This window comes from Arvicola amphibius, chromosome 4 (genome assembly GCF_903992535.2).
Source record: "Arvicola amphibius chromosome 4, mArvAmp1.2, whole genome shotgun sequence".
Taxonomy (NCBI): domain Eukaryota; kingdom Metazoa; phylum Chordata; class Mammalia; order Rodentia; family Cricetidae; genus Arvicola; species Arvicola amphibius.
In genome coordinates, this window is record NC_052050.1 from 128871461 (window position 1) to 128890704 (window position 19244).

General features: G+C 38.6%; 2 protein-coding genes across 12 annotated transcripts in view; both read right to left on the reverse strand.

Annotated features, from left to right (window-relative positions):
- The window catches only part of Sorbs2 (sorbin and SH3 domain containing 2), a 159476-nt gene that overhangs the window by 72516 nt on the left and 67716 nt on the right, over positions 1-19244 (reverse strand). For 8 of the 11 annotated variants that reach the window (XM_042054838.1, XM_038325264.2, XM_038325263.2 and 5 more), the window contains 4 exons: positions 19084-19133; positions 13765-13857; positions 9941-9967; positions 9557-9681 (listed from right to left, as the gene is read on the reverse strand). In XM_042054838.1, the coding sequence (XP_041910772.1) occupies positions 9557-9681; positions 9941-9967; positions 13765-13857; positions 19084-19093 (255 nt within the window). In that variant the 5' untranslated portion in view covers positions 19094-19133. The remainder of the gene's footprint in view (positions 1-9556; positions 9682-9940; positions 9968-13764; positions 13858-19083; positions 19134-19244) is intronic. The other 3 variants (XM_038325267.2, XM_038325265.2, XM_038325266.2) reach the window with 1 other exon arrangement.
- LOC121677151 lies at positions 7591-9518 on the reverse strand. Its single transcript, XM_042054843.1, has one exon. It carries the CDS (start codon positions 8878-8880, stop codon positions 8149-8151), a length of 732 nt encoding a protein of 243 aa, XP_041910777.1. The 5' UTR covers positions 8881-9518; the 3' UTR covers positions 7591-8148.

Sequence of the window (19244 nt, forward strand, 5' to 3'; positions counted from 1 at the left end):
AAGCCTGGGTAAGGATGTGAAAGCCTTGACAGAACAGAACTTCCTCCTGAGGAAGTTCAGGTTTTGTCCTAATGACAGCGAATGATATCAAGCTGCCCGTTGCTTGGCTGAATATGTCTTTCAAGAAAAATCTTGGAGCCCAGTTCTTCCTATTGCTTCTCCACTGTCAAAATAGTCCCCCAATATAAATCTATTTGTTTTATATTTCTTTCCTGACTTACTATTTAAGTTGATCAAACTATAACCAACTTCTTGGAAAGGAGGTTTCTGTTCACTTCCCACTCACCAAATCTGCTCAGAGGTTTCACTATGAAATACAAAAATAGTTGTTTTTAAAATGCTAGCAGTGTTAGCAGTGGTGCTGATGTGCAAAAGGAAATGAAAACAAAAATCGGTCACTGACAATGGTTAGAGTGGCCCTGGGTTAGCTGGAGCTACTGTTGGCATTGAGTCTTAAGAAAAGAGAAAGAAACTGAAGGGAAAATAAGAGGTTTAAGAACTCTGAGCCTACATGAAACCCAAGAGTTTGAACACCAGGAAGGAACCAACCGAGCAAGGAGAGAAAAGACACATACCAAAGGTTTCTGTTGGTATCTGCTATGTCCCTGATGACATCAGATGTGATGCTGTGCATCCAACTCAATGACTGGACCAGTCAAACTCATTTCCCTTCTTACCTAGAGGACATTTACTTTTCTTTCTTTTGCTGTGTGGAGTGTCTGAGGTATATAAGATGGCTAGAAATATTATACTAGCACAAAGATAATGGAATAACCAGGCCTATATAAACTTTTAGATACTGCCTAGTAAAGATTTTAATGGCACCCATTGCTATTTATAGCCAACCATAATTATCCAGATATCTGATGTCATGCAACCTGTCAGTCTTATTAAAGCCATATTTTTCTATCGCTTTTAATTAAATACTGAAAAGTCTACTGTTTTAAAAGGTTGGATCATAGATCACTTAGGAATTTGCTGAAAACTATTGGGTCTAAGAAAAACACACTCATTCATAATGCATAAAGTTTTACATAAACTCTAGGGGCTCATGGATATGCTAAAGTACATCCTTAACTGAACCAAATTAAGAAGAATCCAAGGAGGGATTAGAAGACAAAGTTTTTCATTTTAGCTTTACTTAAGCTTAATTATGTTGTTTGAGCAGATCCATTTTAAATGTGGCTTTTAAAGTTGTGTATGATTTTTTTTTAAAATCTCTAGATTTAACTGGTAGAAATCTTAGTTACCATGACTTAAAAAATTTTAATAGTAATGCATCCTTTATATTAGTTGATGTTAACATTTATAATATAATGATGTTATACAATTATAAATTTTATTGGAGGTGAAGTATGATATGAAACTATAACCATTTTTAAATTTAATACATTAAATATTTCTTCAGGTCTGAATGGAATCCAGTCTCAAGCAGTCTTTGGAAAGTGCCAACAAAAACTGCTTAATTCAAAGCAGTTCCCCTAGGACTGTTTCAATATATCATGATTGTCTCAGTTCTGCCTCATGCCAAGTAACATTACATGTCCTTAAGTTGTCCATTCAGATACGGCTGACTTCCTTTAAGAGTGGAAAGGCTTTGACTCTCATTGAGTTGACTTGCTCATGTTTTTCAACTTGATATCAAAAGCTGAAGCATGTTCTCTTGCATATGGTCATGGGATCTCATCATGACTGTTCTTATGCACTCTCATACATGGGATGTTCTTCATACAGTATTTATTCTTCCAGAAAGAATGACCACAGAAAACAGAACTATTCTCATTCTTTTACTGCCTTCTGTCATGTTCACAATTTGTGTCTTTATAGGTGTGTGTGCATGTGTTTGTGTACAGCACCCTCACAGCCTACAGGCAACTCAACAGATGGGACAATGTCAACTGAGCTGAGCCTCTTCCAGGCAGCTTGGCTGGTTTCTGTGCCTTCCACATGGTCCAGCTTGCCTGAGAGCTTGTCTTTGCAGCTTGGATAGCTGAGCCTCTTCTGCAAGGCAGCTTAGCTTGTTTGAGAGTGACTCAGTAGTCTTTGCTGCTTATATAATCCTTGGGGAGGGTGGGACCTAGTAAAACTGGTCGGTTTTAGGAACTTCCTGACATTAGAGTTGTTTATGTTCTGTCTGAATGCTTTTCCCCTGCAGGATAAAGCGTTTCACCTCCCTTTAGAACATCCTATTGTCTTACCTGCCTATAAAGACTGCCTTAAAATACCGTGTATGGTGCATCCTTTGCAGCACCTACACCCCAGGGGTTTCCCTCCATGTAGAAGGCTTTAATCTTGGAGGAAACTGGTATACAACATCATCTCTGATATGTCTCCCCAGAGAAAAGTATGAGAAGACAACCAAAGACATGTGTAAAAAAAGGGAGTAAATATTTTCACATTCTGGATAGCTTGCAGTAGGAGAAAATAGCTTCAAATGAGAATGGTTTTTTCCACTATCTACTGTATTCAGTGACAGGCAGACAACTTCAGAAAGATCAGTCAAATTGCTTCGTGCCTTCTTGTGTCCAGAACCAGGTAGAGTGAATGTGTTCAAATACTGCTTGATAGTCACTCAGGTTTTTAAGAGTCTAAGTTGCCATTTATGTTCCCTAACCAACAAGGGAGGAACTCGAGACACCACCCACAGCTGCCTGCTCTTCATTAAGGAAGGGTGTTCTTAAGCCTTAACATACTTAAGAATACCTTAAGTTATTCAAAGTAAGACTGAACCTCTTAGTTTAGACGAAGCCAATCCAGAACACTAGGAGCACTCAAGGATGTCAAAGGTGAGAACATCAAGTTTGCAGCTCTGTAGCGACTTAACCAGGAGGCTGGATGAAGGGTGGCTAGGCAGTGGGAAAAGCTGTGATGGTAGGAAGCGCTATAAACCTAAACGCCCATCTGCAGCGGATAGGCATTGAGAATGTGCAGATCTGGCGGGTGTTAAATAGCAGGGACTGTGGCATAATTTCCCATCTGAGAAGCTGTCACAGCCTAAGAACACTGCCGAAGCAGGAGTGTGAGAGTAATACGAAAGGAAAAACAGAGGAAGGAGAATCTGCCAGTGGTGGCTCTATAGCGACCTGCGCAAGCTAGTTGGCCTCAGTTTCCTTTGATGTCAATTACAAGCATGAACACAACTCATCTCCTGCAGCGAAGAGTAAGATGTTAAGGATGGATAGACATCATGGAGCCTGGTGGGCTGTCACGGCTGTTCAAAGGCATTGGTGTGAAAATGGTAGGTGCTTAGAAGGCACAGTAAAGCTTTCCACAAAGCTGAGCCCGGAATGGGGGAGGGGAGCAGACAATTATGCGAAAGTTGTCAGACAGAGGTAGGAAAAAGTCACCTCTTTTGTCCCCTGGGACAAACATGTAGAATTTAAAGAAGGCAGATTGTGACTCCATCTAGGAAATGCTTCTGATAATTAGATCTCAGGATTCCTTAAGCCCTAGATTGCTTCCTTGTAAACTAATGGAGCATTCATATTGCTCCCCTTCCTTGCTGTGATGTGCAATTATTTTAGTACACACACACACACACACACACACACACATTCTCAACTGGAAATTTGCCAAAAAAACTTGTTCAACTCTAAACATAACAAACACACAAAGACATTGCAGGCTATTGACTGGCCATACAATGAAAGGCATTAATGATCTGGGTTGGCCGAGGTAGGGATGGTGCAGAAAGTGTGCTCTGGAGTTCTGTGTCCTATCATCTAATGCGGCTGACATTTATGCACTATACTGTGTCCTAGTTAGGGCTTTCATTGCTCTGATGAAACCACAACCAAAAACAACTTGGGGAGAAAAGGTTTATTTTATCTTAGCCTGTACTCTACCATCCAGAGAAGTCAGGAATTCCAGACAGGAATCTGGATGCAGGAGCTGATGTGGAGGCCAAGGAACGTATCACTTGCTGGCTTGTTGCTCTCTTTGCTTTGCGAAGTTTGCTTTCCTACAGCATCCCAGGGATGGTACCACCCACAGTGAACTAGGAAATCCCCCATCAATCTTCAGTCAAGAAACTGCACCACAGGCTTGCCCACAAGCCATTCTGGTGGGGACATTTTCTCAATTAAGGTTTCCTCTTCCAAAATGACTGTAGCTTGTGTCAAGTTGTCATAAAACTAGCCATTCCACTCTGTCTTCCTTAATTCCTACATATCGATCTTATGAAGAAAGAAAAGTTCATATATCTTTTACATGGCACTGATAGAGATTTACCTTTGAATTCTCAACATCTGTGTAGTCGAAGTGATATTCTGACTGATGACTGATTATGTTACTCTACAATGAGAAGGTCAAGTTTATCCTTCAGAAGCAAAGAGCGCAGCTCTTACAAATACCACGGAAAGACTGAGTGTGGCCGTTTGCTGTCTTTCCTAAGCATCTGGCTTACATTTAGATTCATCTGACATGAAGAACAGTGATGTTTTCAGTAGCCAAATATCTGTTTACACAGAAGGGCAACATGCCTCATTTGTGGTCTTTCCATATATAAACTGTAGGAGCGATTATTTAAAACATGTACTTTATAAAACCATATGTCTAACTTGTCAGGTATGGGGAATAGCCCTAGCAGGAGCCTATAATCTTCTTTTTACACTAGTTGACAGAGTTTAACATATATGTAAATGAGACTTCTAAAATACTAAGATTTACTTTTCATTTCTTAAAATATTTTTGTTTCTTGGCCTTGGGTCTTTTAATTTCTTGGGAGACCAATTCTTTATACGTGTGTGTGTGTGTGTGTGTGTGTGTGTGTGTAATCTGTGGCTGATTCATAGAGTGTAGGTTACAGACCTTGACATTTACTATGTCCTCCTGCCAGAATGTGGAATGTAAAAACCACTGTGAAGGACCAATAAACAGAAAGTGAAGTTTGCCATGATAGGAAAGACATGAAAATTAAGTGTCCATTGATGGAAGAATAGATAAAGAAATGTGATACATATTATTACGGACTATCTTTTATCTTAAAATAGAAGGCAATTTTACCATGCATTTTGATATGGAAAGCCCAGAGGACATTATATAATGCCATAGGTAGCCCAGAAGACATTATGTAAGTGAAATGAAGTAATCACAGAACAAATATGCCATGATTCCACTTACAGGAAATATCCAAACAGTTAACACAGAAACAGATAGGAGAGGTAGTGGCAGGGCGTGAGGTAGACATGAGCTGCTCTCTGAGGTTCAGAGTTTTATTTAGGCAAGAAAAATAAATTCTAGGAATTTCCTATATGAAATTATGCCTCAAGTTAACAATAGTGTGTGAAACACTTACAGATTGTGGAGAAAGGTCTGGAGATGGCCCAGTTGATAAAGTGCTTGCTAGGAAACACAAAGACCAGAGTTGGGATTTTCTGAACTCACACAAAAGCCCAGCAGCCATTTAAGCATTAAAGATAGGGAATCCCTGTGAGATGCTGGTAACTAGACTAGCCTGAGGTAGCAAGCTCCAAGTCTAGTGAAAGACTCTGTTTCAATAAAGTGGAGAATAATACAGAAAGACTCCAAACACATGCCAACATACATACATACCTGCCACATACATGAACTGCAAAACTATTGTGAAGAAGGTAGATCTCATACATTCGTGGCAAAATTAAAAATTACAACAATTTATGCCACCTATTATAAGGTGTTTTAAGACAATACAATATAACACACTACTAATCTGATGAAATAAGTTCTCATCCATCCTTTAAAAATTATTGTGTCATAAAAAGAACAAAGAATCCAATAAAAAATGGAGTACAGACCTAAACAGAGAAATCTAAAAATGACTGAAAGACACTTAAGGAAATGCTCAACATCCTTAGTCATCAGAGAAATGCAAATCAAAACAACTCTGAGATTCCATCTTACACCTGTAAGAATGGCCAAGATCAAAAACACTGATGACAGTTTATGCTGGAGAGGTTGTAGGGTAAAGGGAACACTCCTGCATTGCTGGTGGGAGTGAAAGCTGGTACAGCCCCTTTGGATGTCAGTGTGGTAATTTCTCAGAAAATTAGGAAACAACCTTCCTCAAGACCCAGCAATAACACATTTGGGTTTATACCCAAAGGATGCTCAATTGTGCTACAAGGACATGTGCTCAACTATGTTCATAGCAGTATTGTTTGTCCTAGCTAGAACCTGCAAACAACCTAAATGCCCCTCGACTGAAGAATGGATAAGGAAAATGTGGTACATTTACACAATGGAGTACTACACAGCAGAAAAAAATAATGACATCTTGAATTTTCAGGAAAATAGATGGAGCTAGAAAACATCATTTGAGTGAGGTAACTCAGACCCAGAAAGACAATTATTACATGTACTTACTCAAAAGTGGTTTTTGTTTTTTTTTTTTTTTGTTTTTTAAACACAAAGCAAAGAAAACCAGCCCACAAATCCCAGAGAACCTAGACAACAAGGAGGACCCTAAGAGAGACATACATAGATCTAATCTACATGGGAAGTAGAAAAAGACAAGATCTTCTGAGTAAATTGGGAGCATGGGGACCTTGGGAGAGGGTTGAAGGGGAGGGGAGAGAAAGGGAGGAGAGCAGAGAAAAATGTAGAGCTCAATAAAAATCAATTTAAAAAAGCAAAAAAAAAAATACTATCAATTTACTTTCCCAAACTGTTACATAGTTTGGAAAATATTGTTTTAAAATAACAGCTTTTGCATGTTGGGGACTTACTATGTAGAAGGCAGTATGCCAAGTTCCCCGTATATAATATCACACCTGCCGAGAAACTCTCAAAGATGATTGTTATTAAACCTATATTAGAGATGAAGAAACAAAGTTCGGAGATACACATAATAACACCTACAAAGAAGCTGTGATCTGATTGATCTCCTTCTCATCTATCTTAAGGCCACTTGTAGATAGCTTCCCTTCTCACTTCTACTCTGTGGTACACTTTCAGATTTCAACTTACGTGTCCTATCAACAGTATTTGAAGTTGTGTTTCCTATCCTTCTATGATTTTGTCTCTTGGTTTTTAGTATACCACATTTCCTGGATTTCCTCTCCTTTTGGAGATACCAATGCCAGCCAGTTTGCTTGACTGATTCTTTCTTTGAATGGAAAATTTGCACAAGCTCAATTCTTGGGGTTCCTCCATCCATGTTGACTTCCCTGTCTATTGGCTACAATAATCATCTGTAAGCTGGTCACTTTTAGGTCCAATCAGGGCCTTCCCCCTGAGCCTCAAATCCTCTCATCCCATACTCTACCTTTTCAGGTGAATGTCTAGAGACACCTTATACTGAATTGGGATTTTCCTTTGTATGCTGTGATTACCATTAATGAATGAAGAAACTGTCTTGGGCCTGCACAGGGAATAGAGGTAGGGGAAGAAAGCTAGGATGAATGCTGGGAGAAAGGAGGTGAAGGTGGAGAGAAGCCATGGAGCCACCACCAGAGACAGATGTGTTGAAACTTTGCTGGTAGGCCACGACCTCATGGTGATGCACAGATTAATGGAGATGGGTTAAAGTAATATGTAACTGAGTTAGCCAATAAAAAACTAGAGCTAATGGGCCAAGCAGTGTTTTAATCAATACAGTTTCTGTGTGAATACTTTGGGTCTAAGCTAGCCCGGTGGCTGGGAACCAAACAAGCAGCCTTCTTACTACAAGGACCCCCAAAATCTAGGTAATAAAATTTGGTTAGTATGCTTTCTAAAATTATTGATCAAATCTTAGAGAAAATTAATGTCAGTTTACAAAGGGAAAAATACTGCTTGAAATTAAGATAAAGTATATTATGATTGAGAATAATCTTAAAAGATGTTGTACATTTAAATTAGGTTAATTTATTTCAAATAACTTCCAAAGTTCTGACATGAAAGATAGGTCTTTGGTACCTGGAAGTAATTTAAGGTTGGATGTAGTTAACAATATCTTAAGTGACAACTTCTCTATCGATGATTTAAGAAAAAGGTAGAAAGAACATTTTTTTATGAAAGTTCTATGTGCATGTATTTAAATAAAAAGATACAAGAAATTGACTGAGTTCAGTCAGGTTTGAAATAGTTTCTTTCTCCTTTCCCTTTCTGTTTAGAAACTAATAAAACATTAGTTTTAATTAGAAGCTCAAACCCAAGGAGTTAGGGTTTCTGCAACACACACAGAAGAGACTAGCAAGGGTAATGTACCGCTGGGGTCAGACAGGTCTCGGCATCTGTAGATGTTTGTTTCTCTTGCTGAAGAGGCATCTTTTCACTTTCTGGAGGCAGTTCAGGGAACTGTTGGTGGCTTTCAAGATCCTTTCCTGAATGGGGAGCTATCTGAATGGAGAGAGCTGCTGTGTGTGTGTTCGGTCCTGGGCTAGGGGTTGGTGAGCAAGACCTTTTCAGAGATGATGGGACGTCAGTGGGTTGGGCACTCTGTGGTGGTTTAAAGGGGGAATCATTCCCTTGGTTCTGATTATGGGTTAGTTTCAAGGTAGAAATTCTTCGGGTTTGAGAATCTTGCATGTAGTCCTCTCGTAGAAATGTGTTAGTATCTCCGAATGGTGCAGGACTGGAGCTGGGGGATGCTGGTAATGGGTTAGTGATTTTCTGTGTGTATGACACAGTTCTGTTGGATTCCTCAGAGTACACTATTGTCTGGTTAGAATCTTCACTAGAATGCATAGCTTCATGGAGAGGTTTAAGGTTAGGAAAGCTCTCTGTATGCCATGGGCTTTCTGTGTTAGTTACTATTGAGTCTAAAATGTCACCCTTTGTTGGATCGGTTATCAAAGACTGGCAAAAGCTCTCTTTCCTGCCTGGTGGAATGGGTGCCTTGATGGTCAAAAGTGTCCAGAAAGAGAAATGACATTGAAGGAAAAATAGACAGAAAGTCCAAGTTAGACATGAGAAGAACATTGTCAAAGCTGCCCCAGAGAAACCCAAACACACACTGTGCCCTGAACTGGCTAGACTTCAGTCCTGGAAGAATGCTTTGTGGGTTATTACCCATAGTTTCTTCCAAGTTGGAAAAGCTTTAGTTTAGAATACATTGCAAAGATACTGCTTTTGTCCACAGTTTTAGAAATTATGCTAAAAGTGAACATATGTTATCTTGTCCTATTTTTAGACCTAGAGGTTGACAGTTCATTTAGCCACATGGTTTTTAGAACATTTTACATGTACAGTTTTTTTACCTACCATCTCAAAGGCTCAGCATCTGTCTGGTTTATATTCCTGCAGTAGATAATGTATCCTTGACTCTCAAACTCTAGAATCTAACACACCAGCCATCAGGGCTTTAATAATTAGAATTTAGCTTAAACATTACAGTAGAAGCTGACCTACTTTGATAAGCCGAACCAGAGAATAAAGAGAAAATCATCATCATCAACAACAGAAGAAAACCTACCTGGTTTGAGCTGAAAACCCATGCCCCCTGTTGCACATGTTAGTGCCACGAGGGAAACAAAATGAAAAATGCAGAAGCATTTTAAAGCTAGGACACTAGGAACGAGGTCCCCGAGGTCCCTGAGAGGAGGAGCAAACAGAAGTCTAGACACGAGACATACAGCAGGCAATGAGTTTGAATTACCTGGGTTGGTGATTTTTTGTCTTGCAGGTTTGGTCGGACGCTTCTAAAACCTTTTGCTGCAAGAGAGGAATATGTGGCATCTCCGTTCAGTGTCTCTGGATTTCGATCATTGTAAGATCTCCACGCTTTTGTTAAGGGAAAACAAATTGGACACAGAAATATCTACGTTCACTTGAATATTTTTTTTTTGGTGTGTGAGAAAATTGATTTGTCTTTCTGAAATCAAAGTGGTCTTCATAAGATTTTAATTTAGTATACATAACAATGTATGGAATTTAAACTGAATATGAAATCAATGCTGTGGCTATGGATATGTCAAAAGAAAAAAATGTCCTTGGAACAAGCACAATAGTTATTCACAATATTTTTTTTTTTTTTTGGTACCTGAGTCTGGAGACTGAGAATCACGCCCTGAAAGGAAAACAATGTTGAAATTAATGCGAGTGTAAACCAAACCAAACCTTCAGTGAAAATGCTTGGCAAACAGCCACGTGCATTGTTTTGGCCGACATTATCTCAGTCCTAAAACAGAGTGCGTTAAATGTAGTAATGAGAGGCTTGTGTGTGATTTTTCAATTTCAATAGGCTTATCATTGTTAAATACCTACAATCTATAACTAGAACATATATCAAACACTAATTTTCACCCTTAATAATATTGCAACCATGTAATTTCAAGATTATTGTGGCCCAAGGTGCCACATGACTTCTGAACATAGAATTAAAGGATTGAAAAAAACCTGGTTAGCAAACAATGAGTTCTGTTTAGACTGTTAAAGGTAGTCACCAGCTCTGTCGCTGGCTAAAGGCCCCTGTAACTCCCTAGATTTAACTGCTATATTAGAGAGTGGCTAATATTTCAATAGCTTGCTTTTTTTAATGTTTACAAAAGGCAAATGTATCTAGTGTGCAAGATCTCGCTTTCATTTTTCTCTAGGATTTAAATTTATTATTATCCCTTCAAAGTTTATGCAAATATGAAAGCAGTTATAGTGTATTTCATTGTCTTTTTGCTCAGAAGCTGAGGAGAATAAATCATAGTAAATAATTGGTTTAACCATATGCTTATGGTAATGTTGGTCAGTTGTCACAGAACTATATATTCAAGAGCCTCCTATATGGCTGTCTGGGGGAATTCATTTGCACTGTTTTGGTCTACTGGCCCTATAAAACCTTGATCTTGGAAAGGATTATGGGAATTCTTTACATCACTGCTGTCTAGCTCCTGGATTCCTTTCGTATGTTCCCTGGGACCATGAATAAATTGTTATGAGCCAATAACTCATTGTTTTCTTCCCAAATGTTCCAGGGATATCATTTTAAAATTTATACATATACATTTGGAATGATGCTTAATAGGCTGAGAAATGTAAAGTCTTGTTTATAAAATATTGAAGATGGATTTCTTTTTTTCCCCAAATCAAGGGAAGAAAAATAAATGTGAATCAGCTCAGTTGTTTGGAATAACTATCACAGGTGAGTTATAGAAGAGGAACATATTTTAATTCATTATAGATGATCATAAATTAGAATAAAAATGAGTATAATCCAGTAAAAACTAATTTTGCTGAATTATTCATAACGTGTTTTCTGGATTCTACACCCAGGGTTTAACGGAGACTGGAGTTAACTATCTCATTCAGTTAAAGGACAATGACTCCTCAAGAGAGCAAACGCGTGTAATTTGGGGATGCCCTGCTACCTTTAGAATTCTGCTTTGGGGACATTAAGGAAATAGACACACTGTGGACAAAGAACACATTTGGGGACTTGAGAAAGGGTAATGAATAGGGGAGCAGCCTCAGTAATACATATGTGTATTTCAATTGTTTGCTTGAGAATGGGACATTTGTTTTACTCCTGGTTTGATAAGACAAAGCTAGAAAAGGAAAGTATAAAATATGTATGTGGGGGGGGGCAGTGAAGCAATAGGAGCCATGTCTGTGGAGGTGCCAGGGATGTAGATGAGGTAGGGGAGAGAGGTATAGTGAGCTAATTTGAAGGGCACTTGAAACACAAATCCTCTGGTTGACAGTTTCTAGATGGCCAGTTCTGTTTCCTCACAATAGTGACCACATTGTGGGGTTACAGAACCCTAAGAAAGGTCAAGCAGGAGAAACAGGGCAGTTCATCCTGATTCACCCACGGGATCTGACTATGGTACTGACAGGCCCATGGATGAAGTGTTAAGATGAGAGCGTGTTTTAATAAAGCTTGAGTTTATGGTTTTAGCACAGATCCCAAAGAGTAATTAATTCTCTAGTGATGGTAAAACATACATCGTTGTTTCCATGTATGTTCTTGTGAAGGCTGCTACACAGCAAGCCTGGGCACAAAGGATCCTGATTCTTTAAAATAACATTAAATATCTTTGGAGACTTTAAAAGAATTTTTTGAACATATTGATACATAAAGTTTAATCCAAAATTCAAGAAACTGCTAAAAAAAAAAAACCCTTATTTCTAGTGACATAAAACAGGCAAGAGCTACTATTTGCTAATATTACTTGATTATTTAATCAACTAATCAGCCTTCCTTTCTCTTGCCCTTGGGTACAAGGAATTGAACCAAAGGGTTGGTGCATGCTAGGCAAACGTTTCACCACTGAGCTATATCCATCTCTTGCTCTCATTTTAATGACCTTAAATTTTGAGACAGTGTACCCAGATATGCCTTAAGCTTGCTGGATAGCCCAGGCAGCCTTGAACTCTAAGGAGCTGGAGTCATAGGTCCTGGACATCAGGACTGGAGCTTATTTTTCTATTCTGACTGTGAAGTGTTTAGCCTTTTCCCAACAACTTGGAATGGTACGAAATTGCTTATAACACAGTTTGACTCTCAAATGCAATCTCTAGTTCAGCCCAATGCTATCCTTTGTGGGTTATTTTTATAAGTAATAACAAATACAAATTGTTAACATGGGGCGTTGTTCTCTAGCACGTACATCAGTGGTCACGTCTGAGGTTTTACTTGGTTACAATGCCCATGAAATCCATGGTTCAGGCATTCCAATAATATGATATACCTGCTTTTTATTTATTTTACTTTTCATCGTTCTCATATCTCATTCACCTAGTGTAAATACATCTATAGCTTTTATAATATCTCTTCATATTCATACATGCATGGACAAACATATTCAAAGTGTTTTAAAAACCCAAATGAGATCAGATTACATACATTGCAATGATTTTATTGGAAGAAGGATAGCATGAGACTCCTGACTTGACCCTTAAATTTGGACCTTGAAGTCTGTTTGTGAGAAGGTGAAAGTCACCTTCAAAAGTCTGTTTCTCTTTCATAACACCGGGTAGGACATCTTCAGTACCAACTGACCACTAAACATGTTTACAGGAGACTAAAACCCAGGCTGCAGTATAAGATTATTTAGTGACTCCTTCACTTTCCTCCTCCTGCAAAATAACTAATTAATCTTATAAATCAACCCAAGGAAACTCTAGACTACAACCACATCAACCCATTAACCAGCCAGCTCACAGGAGGTTTATACTACTCCTTTAAAGGTCTAGGGACAGGCTAGACACCAGTTGATCTTCTGGTGTTGCACATTCCCCTGCAGACTCTCCAGGTGACGTCTGTGTCACAGGTGTAGGTAAGTCACAACAGACATTTAGTGACAAGGGGGCTACCTCCGTGGATGCTGGCATGTCACACCCTCAACTGCTTTCTGCAGTGTATTTTTACCTGTGGGTTCATATTAATTTAAACTGATCAAGGTTTTGATATATTCTAATATTCTAAAGTACGTATTATTAGATGTAAGAAGGTCTGTTTTCTGTTTTCAATCTTTGAGAAGAACCACATTAATCAAGATCTATGTTGATCAAGTCTTTTTTTTCTAACCCTGAATTTTCCGAGTATCGTGTTGCTTTAGTACATGAGATAACAAGAACGTAAATAGTTATTAACTCTTGCAGTTAACATCTTTTTGGCAAGTGACTGATGCTTTTAATTATATTTTTAAATGTTTGTTTTTAACAAGGTATCGGTTTCCTTTGGCTTTTTTATTTTTAGAACAAAACCAGAAAGGATAGAAGCTATTCTTGGAATTAGAAAAAAATAAGATTGAGTGGGGGATTTGAAAGGCATTTAAACTGTCTGTTCCCATCCCACCAAGATGACTCTGGTAAAGAGAGAGGTGAGGTGGAGCCATTCGGGTATGACGTGGTGAGTTAGTGGTGTTATACCTGCAGCCAACAAGTTTGGCGAACTTTGAACTCTCTTCACAGATGTTAACGTGACAGACATGGCAGCACGCTTGCGAGCACACCCACCGCTATCTGGAAGCAAAAAAAATGATATAGCAGAGGCCACAGAGAAAGCACATGCAATGTCATGCATTTAAAAAGTGAAACGTGTCAGACACTCGTGAGAAAGGTGAACAGTGGAGCATTAGTAATTGTAGAATACACCTCCAAATTTCACTCCCAGACTAAAAGGGAAAATGTAGAACAGAAGTGAAAAAGCAGGGATCTGCTCAGAGAAGGTAGCAATGCTTTAACAAAACCAAAGGTCTTACATTAATTTTCAACACTTTTTACTTAATGATATCCCCGATACAGAGCTTAGTCTTCTTTGCAAAATTAGTATTTAATGCACACTAGGTTTAGAAACAGCACAGCAAGCTTTTATAGTTAGGGATTATCTGTATTTCAGCCTAAAGTGTCATGATTATATATGTAAATAATTTAGATTAGACTTAATCTAGTCTACTTATGATTACTAAAGATAATCAGGGATGAGTTACCTTGATTCACTAATTCTTGAAGTGTTATTTTTCAGCTGACATAGGCATTACATGCTTCATATACACACATCATAAGGAAACACACAGCGTTATGCAATTTCATGTCTTCTCTCAGTTCTGAAATAGCTATTCTGTTTGAAGTTAAGGACAGCACTGAAGTACACAGTGAAATGAGACTGTTTTTTTTTAATGGATGGATCGCTCTTATACTTTGGAATAATAGTTGTGGCATAATCTATATCTATATGGAGAAAATCAAAATGTGAAGCAAAATATGGACACATGCGTCAGCCATTTTCCATGCTATGAGAAGCTGAGAGACTTCTAAATTTGGAAGACAAGCCTCCAAGACCGAAAGGTTAGCTCTCTATTTCTGAACAGAAGTCTGATTCTGCGCCCACATTCCTTGGTAATATAGCATGGACAATAAATAGCTCTCCATCTTCCCCTGCTTGTCAAAGCAGCCTCAGCTCTCCATTTGAAGGTGACCATACATAGAGACAAGTCAGATAACCAACAATATGAGATATAACTGTGAGAGCATAATTGTTGTATCTTGCCATATGCTTTCTTCCTTTACTTCATAGGCAAAATACCCAGCCTGTTAATTAAACACGAAAGAATAGAGATTTAGCATTATGTGTTAATTACTGGTAAAAATCATAAAAGAGTGAGGTCAATACCCCACAAAATTGGTGTAACTTTTCTAATATAAAACCTGACTTAAAATTATAAGTTTTTAAACAAAAAAAATCATTAAACAGGAAACCTGAGTTGAAACAGAAAATGCAAATAATCTGAAAGAATAACTAAAAATCTATAGCTAGGAACCAGTAGAAAAGACACAAATGGTAGAAAATTACAGCTGAAGATACCTTCAACAGAACACCAATACCTATTTTCAGTTTGCTAAAGACGTGTCTGACGGGGCATCACATAGGACACAAGATCTAGTCACTAGGTCTAAAATGACCAGGTAGTCAAGGGCATTGAAAGTACAAAGTGACGTCACCTTTAGCAGGATTTTCTCTCTCAGTGTCTGAAAAGATAACATCTCAGAACAAGCAGAGCGAGGGACATGGTTCAAGCTCAGCCTGTTCACAAGGTGTGCTGAGATACCCTGCACCATCTCCATGAATCCAAAAGGCTGTCGGAGAATGCTGGAGAATTTTGTGCATACAGTGGGGTACTTTAGGAAACATTAGACTGAAGTAGTTCAGAGTTTCAGTATGAGAGGTTACATTATATTTTGATCACATTGTATTTCTAAGAGCTAGACAGTGGAGGGTTGCTCTCTTAAAGAGCAAGTGCCCTAGGAAAGTCATTTTGGATCAGTGAGCAAGAGAAGTTATATCCAATTTCATTTCCTGGTCTGAAGTCTCAGTGTGTGACAGGCACACACATACCACTAAATAATTGTGGGTACACTGAAAGTAAATTACTGTTTCTCTTTTAATTCACATGTATTATTTTGACAAGTGACTTTTAAATTGGTAGGACATAAATGCTTATTATATAGTTTTCACCAAACTACTTAATAAATAGAATTATTAGATACTTCATTTAGGCTTCTAAGCAACATGAAAACAAAAAAAAAATACTCAGACACTACTATCACTGTGAGATAAAAAAGTATGGAAATCTTTAGGCTCAGTAAATGGAGACCTTTTGCTTGCTAACACTTAGTAAAGGTCTTATATTTTAAAAGCTGAGGTTTTGAAATTATAGAACAAAGAAACCACTAGAAATTAATATTCTGTTTCTACTTATATATTTATTTTGAAGATTTTTTAGGGACTCAATATCAGGATGCTGTCTCTGACACATAGCTCATCCCAAAGCAACCAAGTGCTGGTTTTATAGTCATCTATGAACCCCAGCCTGGTTGGGTACTCTTACTCCAAATTGCTGTTTCCACTTCTAGATAATAATGCTTAGATGGGTAAACCATAGTCCATGAATTATCTTTCCCCCTTTGAATGATAGTGAATTCTATCATATGATATGCATTAGAAAGTAATAGGTCATAGTGTAGACATTCTAAGATGAAACTTAGTCCTTGGATTGCTTGTTATGTAGCTGATTAAAAGTAAAGATTAGACATAAGATCATTTTTAGACCTTAGTGACTAACAAGTAGGATTTCTTGCTTATTGGTGTGAACTGTCCATGTGGGTGCTTCTGGATGTCAGGAGTCAAGGCTAAGGGAACCCTTGCTTCTCTCTCAATCTTAGAGGCAGGATCTTTCACTGAGCATGGAGCCCACTGATGATGATTAGGGAACCCCAGGACCCTCCTCCTGCTGCCTCCCAGCACTGACATGCTGGGTGTTTGGGATTTTAGCGGAGCAGCAAGCAGTTTACCCAACTGAGTCACTGCCTCAGACCTGGGGTATAGAGTTTTTAAGAAAGATTAAATATCATTAATAATGGATAGTAAGGCGAGCCAATTTTATTTGTTACTCGGGAATCAATTATTCCTTAATTTTGTGAAAACAGTGACAATAATTTATTTCCTAAAGCAATTTGTACCTGAAAGCAATCTATACCCATCTTCTATCGAAATATTTGTTGTCTGTACTTTTTTTTTTTTTTTTTTTTTTTTTTTTTGGTTTTTCGAGACAGGGTTTCTTCTGTAGCTTTTGGAGACTGTCCCGGAGCTAGCTCTTGTAGCCAAGGTTGGCCTCGAACTCACAGAGATCCGCCTGCCTCTGCCTCCCGAGTGCTGGGATTAAAGGCGTGCGCCACCACCGCCCGGCTGTACTTTTTTTTTTTAAAGTAGCATGTTTTCACTGCAACATCGTAACTACAAGTCAAGGGTTTCAACTTATATCTAAATTTGCATGTTTCCGTAAGCAACCCAATCTTATGCACGTCCATGCCCACCCGTCTAGAGTCAAGATCACTCTGTATAAATGAAAGGCTGTTATACAGGTTTCTATTTGGGCTGCTCAGCAGCAACTTGGTTCAGATACCAGAGAGTTAAACAATCTTCCAGTTTCTCTGTGCCTACTTTGTTATTAGGATTCAGCTATGGGAATGGGAAGACCAACTGTTGAATAGATTATATATAAGTACAGTATGTTTATTATAATCATATATGCATATTTCTCATAATGGGAAATCCTGTTTTGGGGAGCCGTGCAGAACTTACATCTTCAGAGGAGATATCTCTGAAATAATGAGTAAGCCCAGCCCCTTAATGTGACCTCTCTGCTGGAGTGACTCTGTGGTTGCACAGCAGGGTTCATCACGGTCCATTTTACATTGTATATGCATTATGAAATGATAGCCATCACTAGGCAGAGAAGACTGAAGAAGGCAAGTCCATCTCCACCTGTAAAAATGCCTCTGCTTGGCTCTCTGAGAGTTCATCAGTTCTTTCTCCAAACACTCTGTCTTGGTCACTAGTCCCAACATTATCTACATGTGGGCTCAGCCCTTGGGAGCCAACGGGCAGTGTTCTCTGAGGTCAGTTTGAGCAGGTTTCAGCTCAGAGGATGCCATAGGGAGTGGACCTGGCCTGTGTCTCCACACTGGATCTAGGGATTAAATACTGGCTCTAACCAACCAGTTGTTAATCCTTCTTCTAGACACTTTGCTGCAAGAAGCTTGATGGGTCTGGGCTTCCTTTTTGCTCTGCTAGTGGGCGGCCTGCTAAAACAGCTCTCCAGCATGAGCTGTGCCACAGCCACAGGGTTTCAGTGAGAAACTTGTCTTCTTTACTAACTGCGTGCGAGCATGCTGCATATGAGACTCTTGATAATGAGGATGAAGTTACCAGCAAAATAGTTCTACTGTGGGACCAAAGTGATGGTTTATATAGTTACCAGACATTTACACAAACCATTTTACCATTAAAAAGCATCCAACACAGGGTTCAGGGGCATTTGTGTTAAAATATTTAAGGATACTGTGTGCAAGTCTAAAAATGACATGCTGATGGCTTTCTGAGTATCATGATAATAAAGAATCAGACTCATTTTGTATGAGGTTTTAGAATTCTATCTCCTGACTTTTGTCAATATAAACAGTTTATAAAATGGAAGGTTTAAATACTGTTCACCAGAGCAACTTGCCTTTGGGCCTAACATTAAGTAAGAGATCTTAAGTGTATAAATACAATTTCAAGCAGCTTGAAGAGCTAATTGAAACAAACAAACTAAAACAAACCAAAACAAACAAACAAACAAAAAAAAAAAAACGGGAACCAAAAAGGGCTGAGGTAAGCGCTCAGTTGGTAAAGTGTTTGTCGTTCAAGTATGAAAGTTTCAGTTTGGTCCTCAGAATTTAGATTTAAAAAGCTGGCCACAGTGGCATGAGCCTGATAGTTCCAGTAATTACTGGAGATGCAGAGACAGGGGGATACCTGGGACTCACAGGACAGCTAGCCTAAGTCTAATCCCAGAGTTCCAGGTCAAATGAGAGACCCTGCCTCAAAATCAAAGTGGATTACTAAACAAGGCATGATACTGAAGGTTAACCTGTGGTCTCTACACACACACACACACACACCTACCTGTATACATGTTTACCTGTTACATGAACACATACATACACAAATAAAATATACAATAAAAGATCAGCAATGGCAGGTAACAAAAAATTGAGCTTTGGGCTATGAGATTGGAACACGATGATAAAGCAAAGTAATTTGTCCTATACTCAGAAACTCATTTACAATTAATATAGTGCTATGCTAATGTAGGACCAAGGTGGCTTGAAGAGCAAAGCTAATGAGCTAAAGAACAAATAGCATACCTGTATTCATTTTCACCTGCAAGGGTTTGCTATTAAAGTCTTCAGTTTTCCTGTAAGGAAGGAAAAAAAGAGGTGATGTAGAATTGACATACTAAACCATGGAACAGAAGGCTGTGGACACAGTTTTGGTTTCGGTGTACCTAAGACAGTGGTTCTCAACC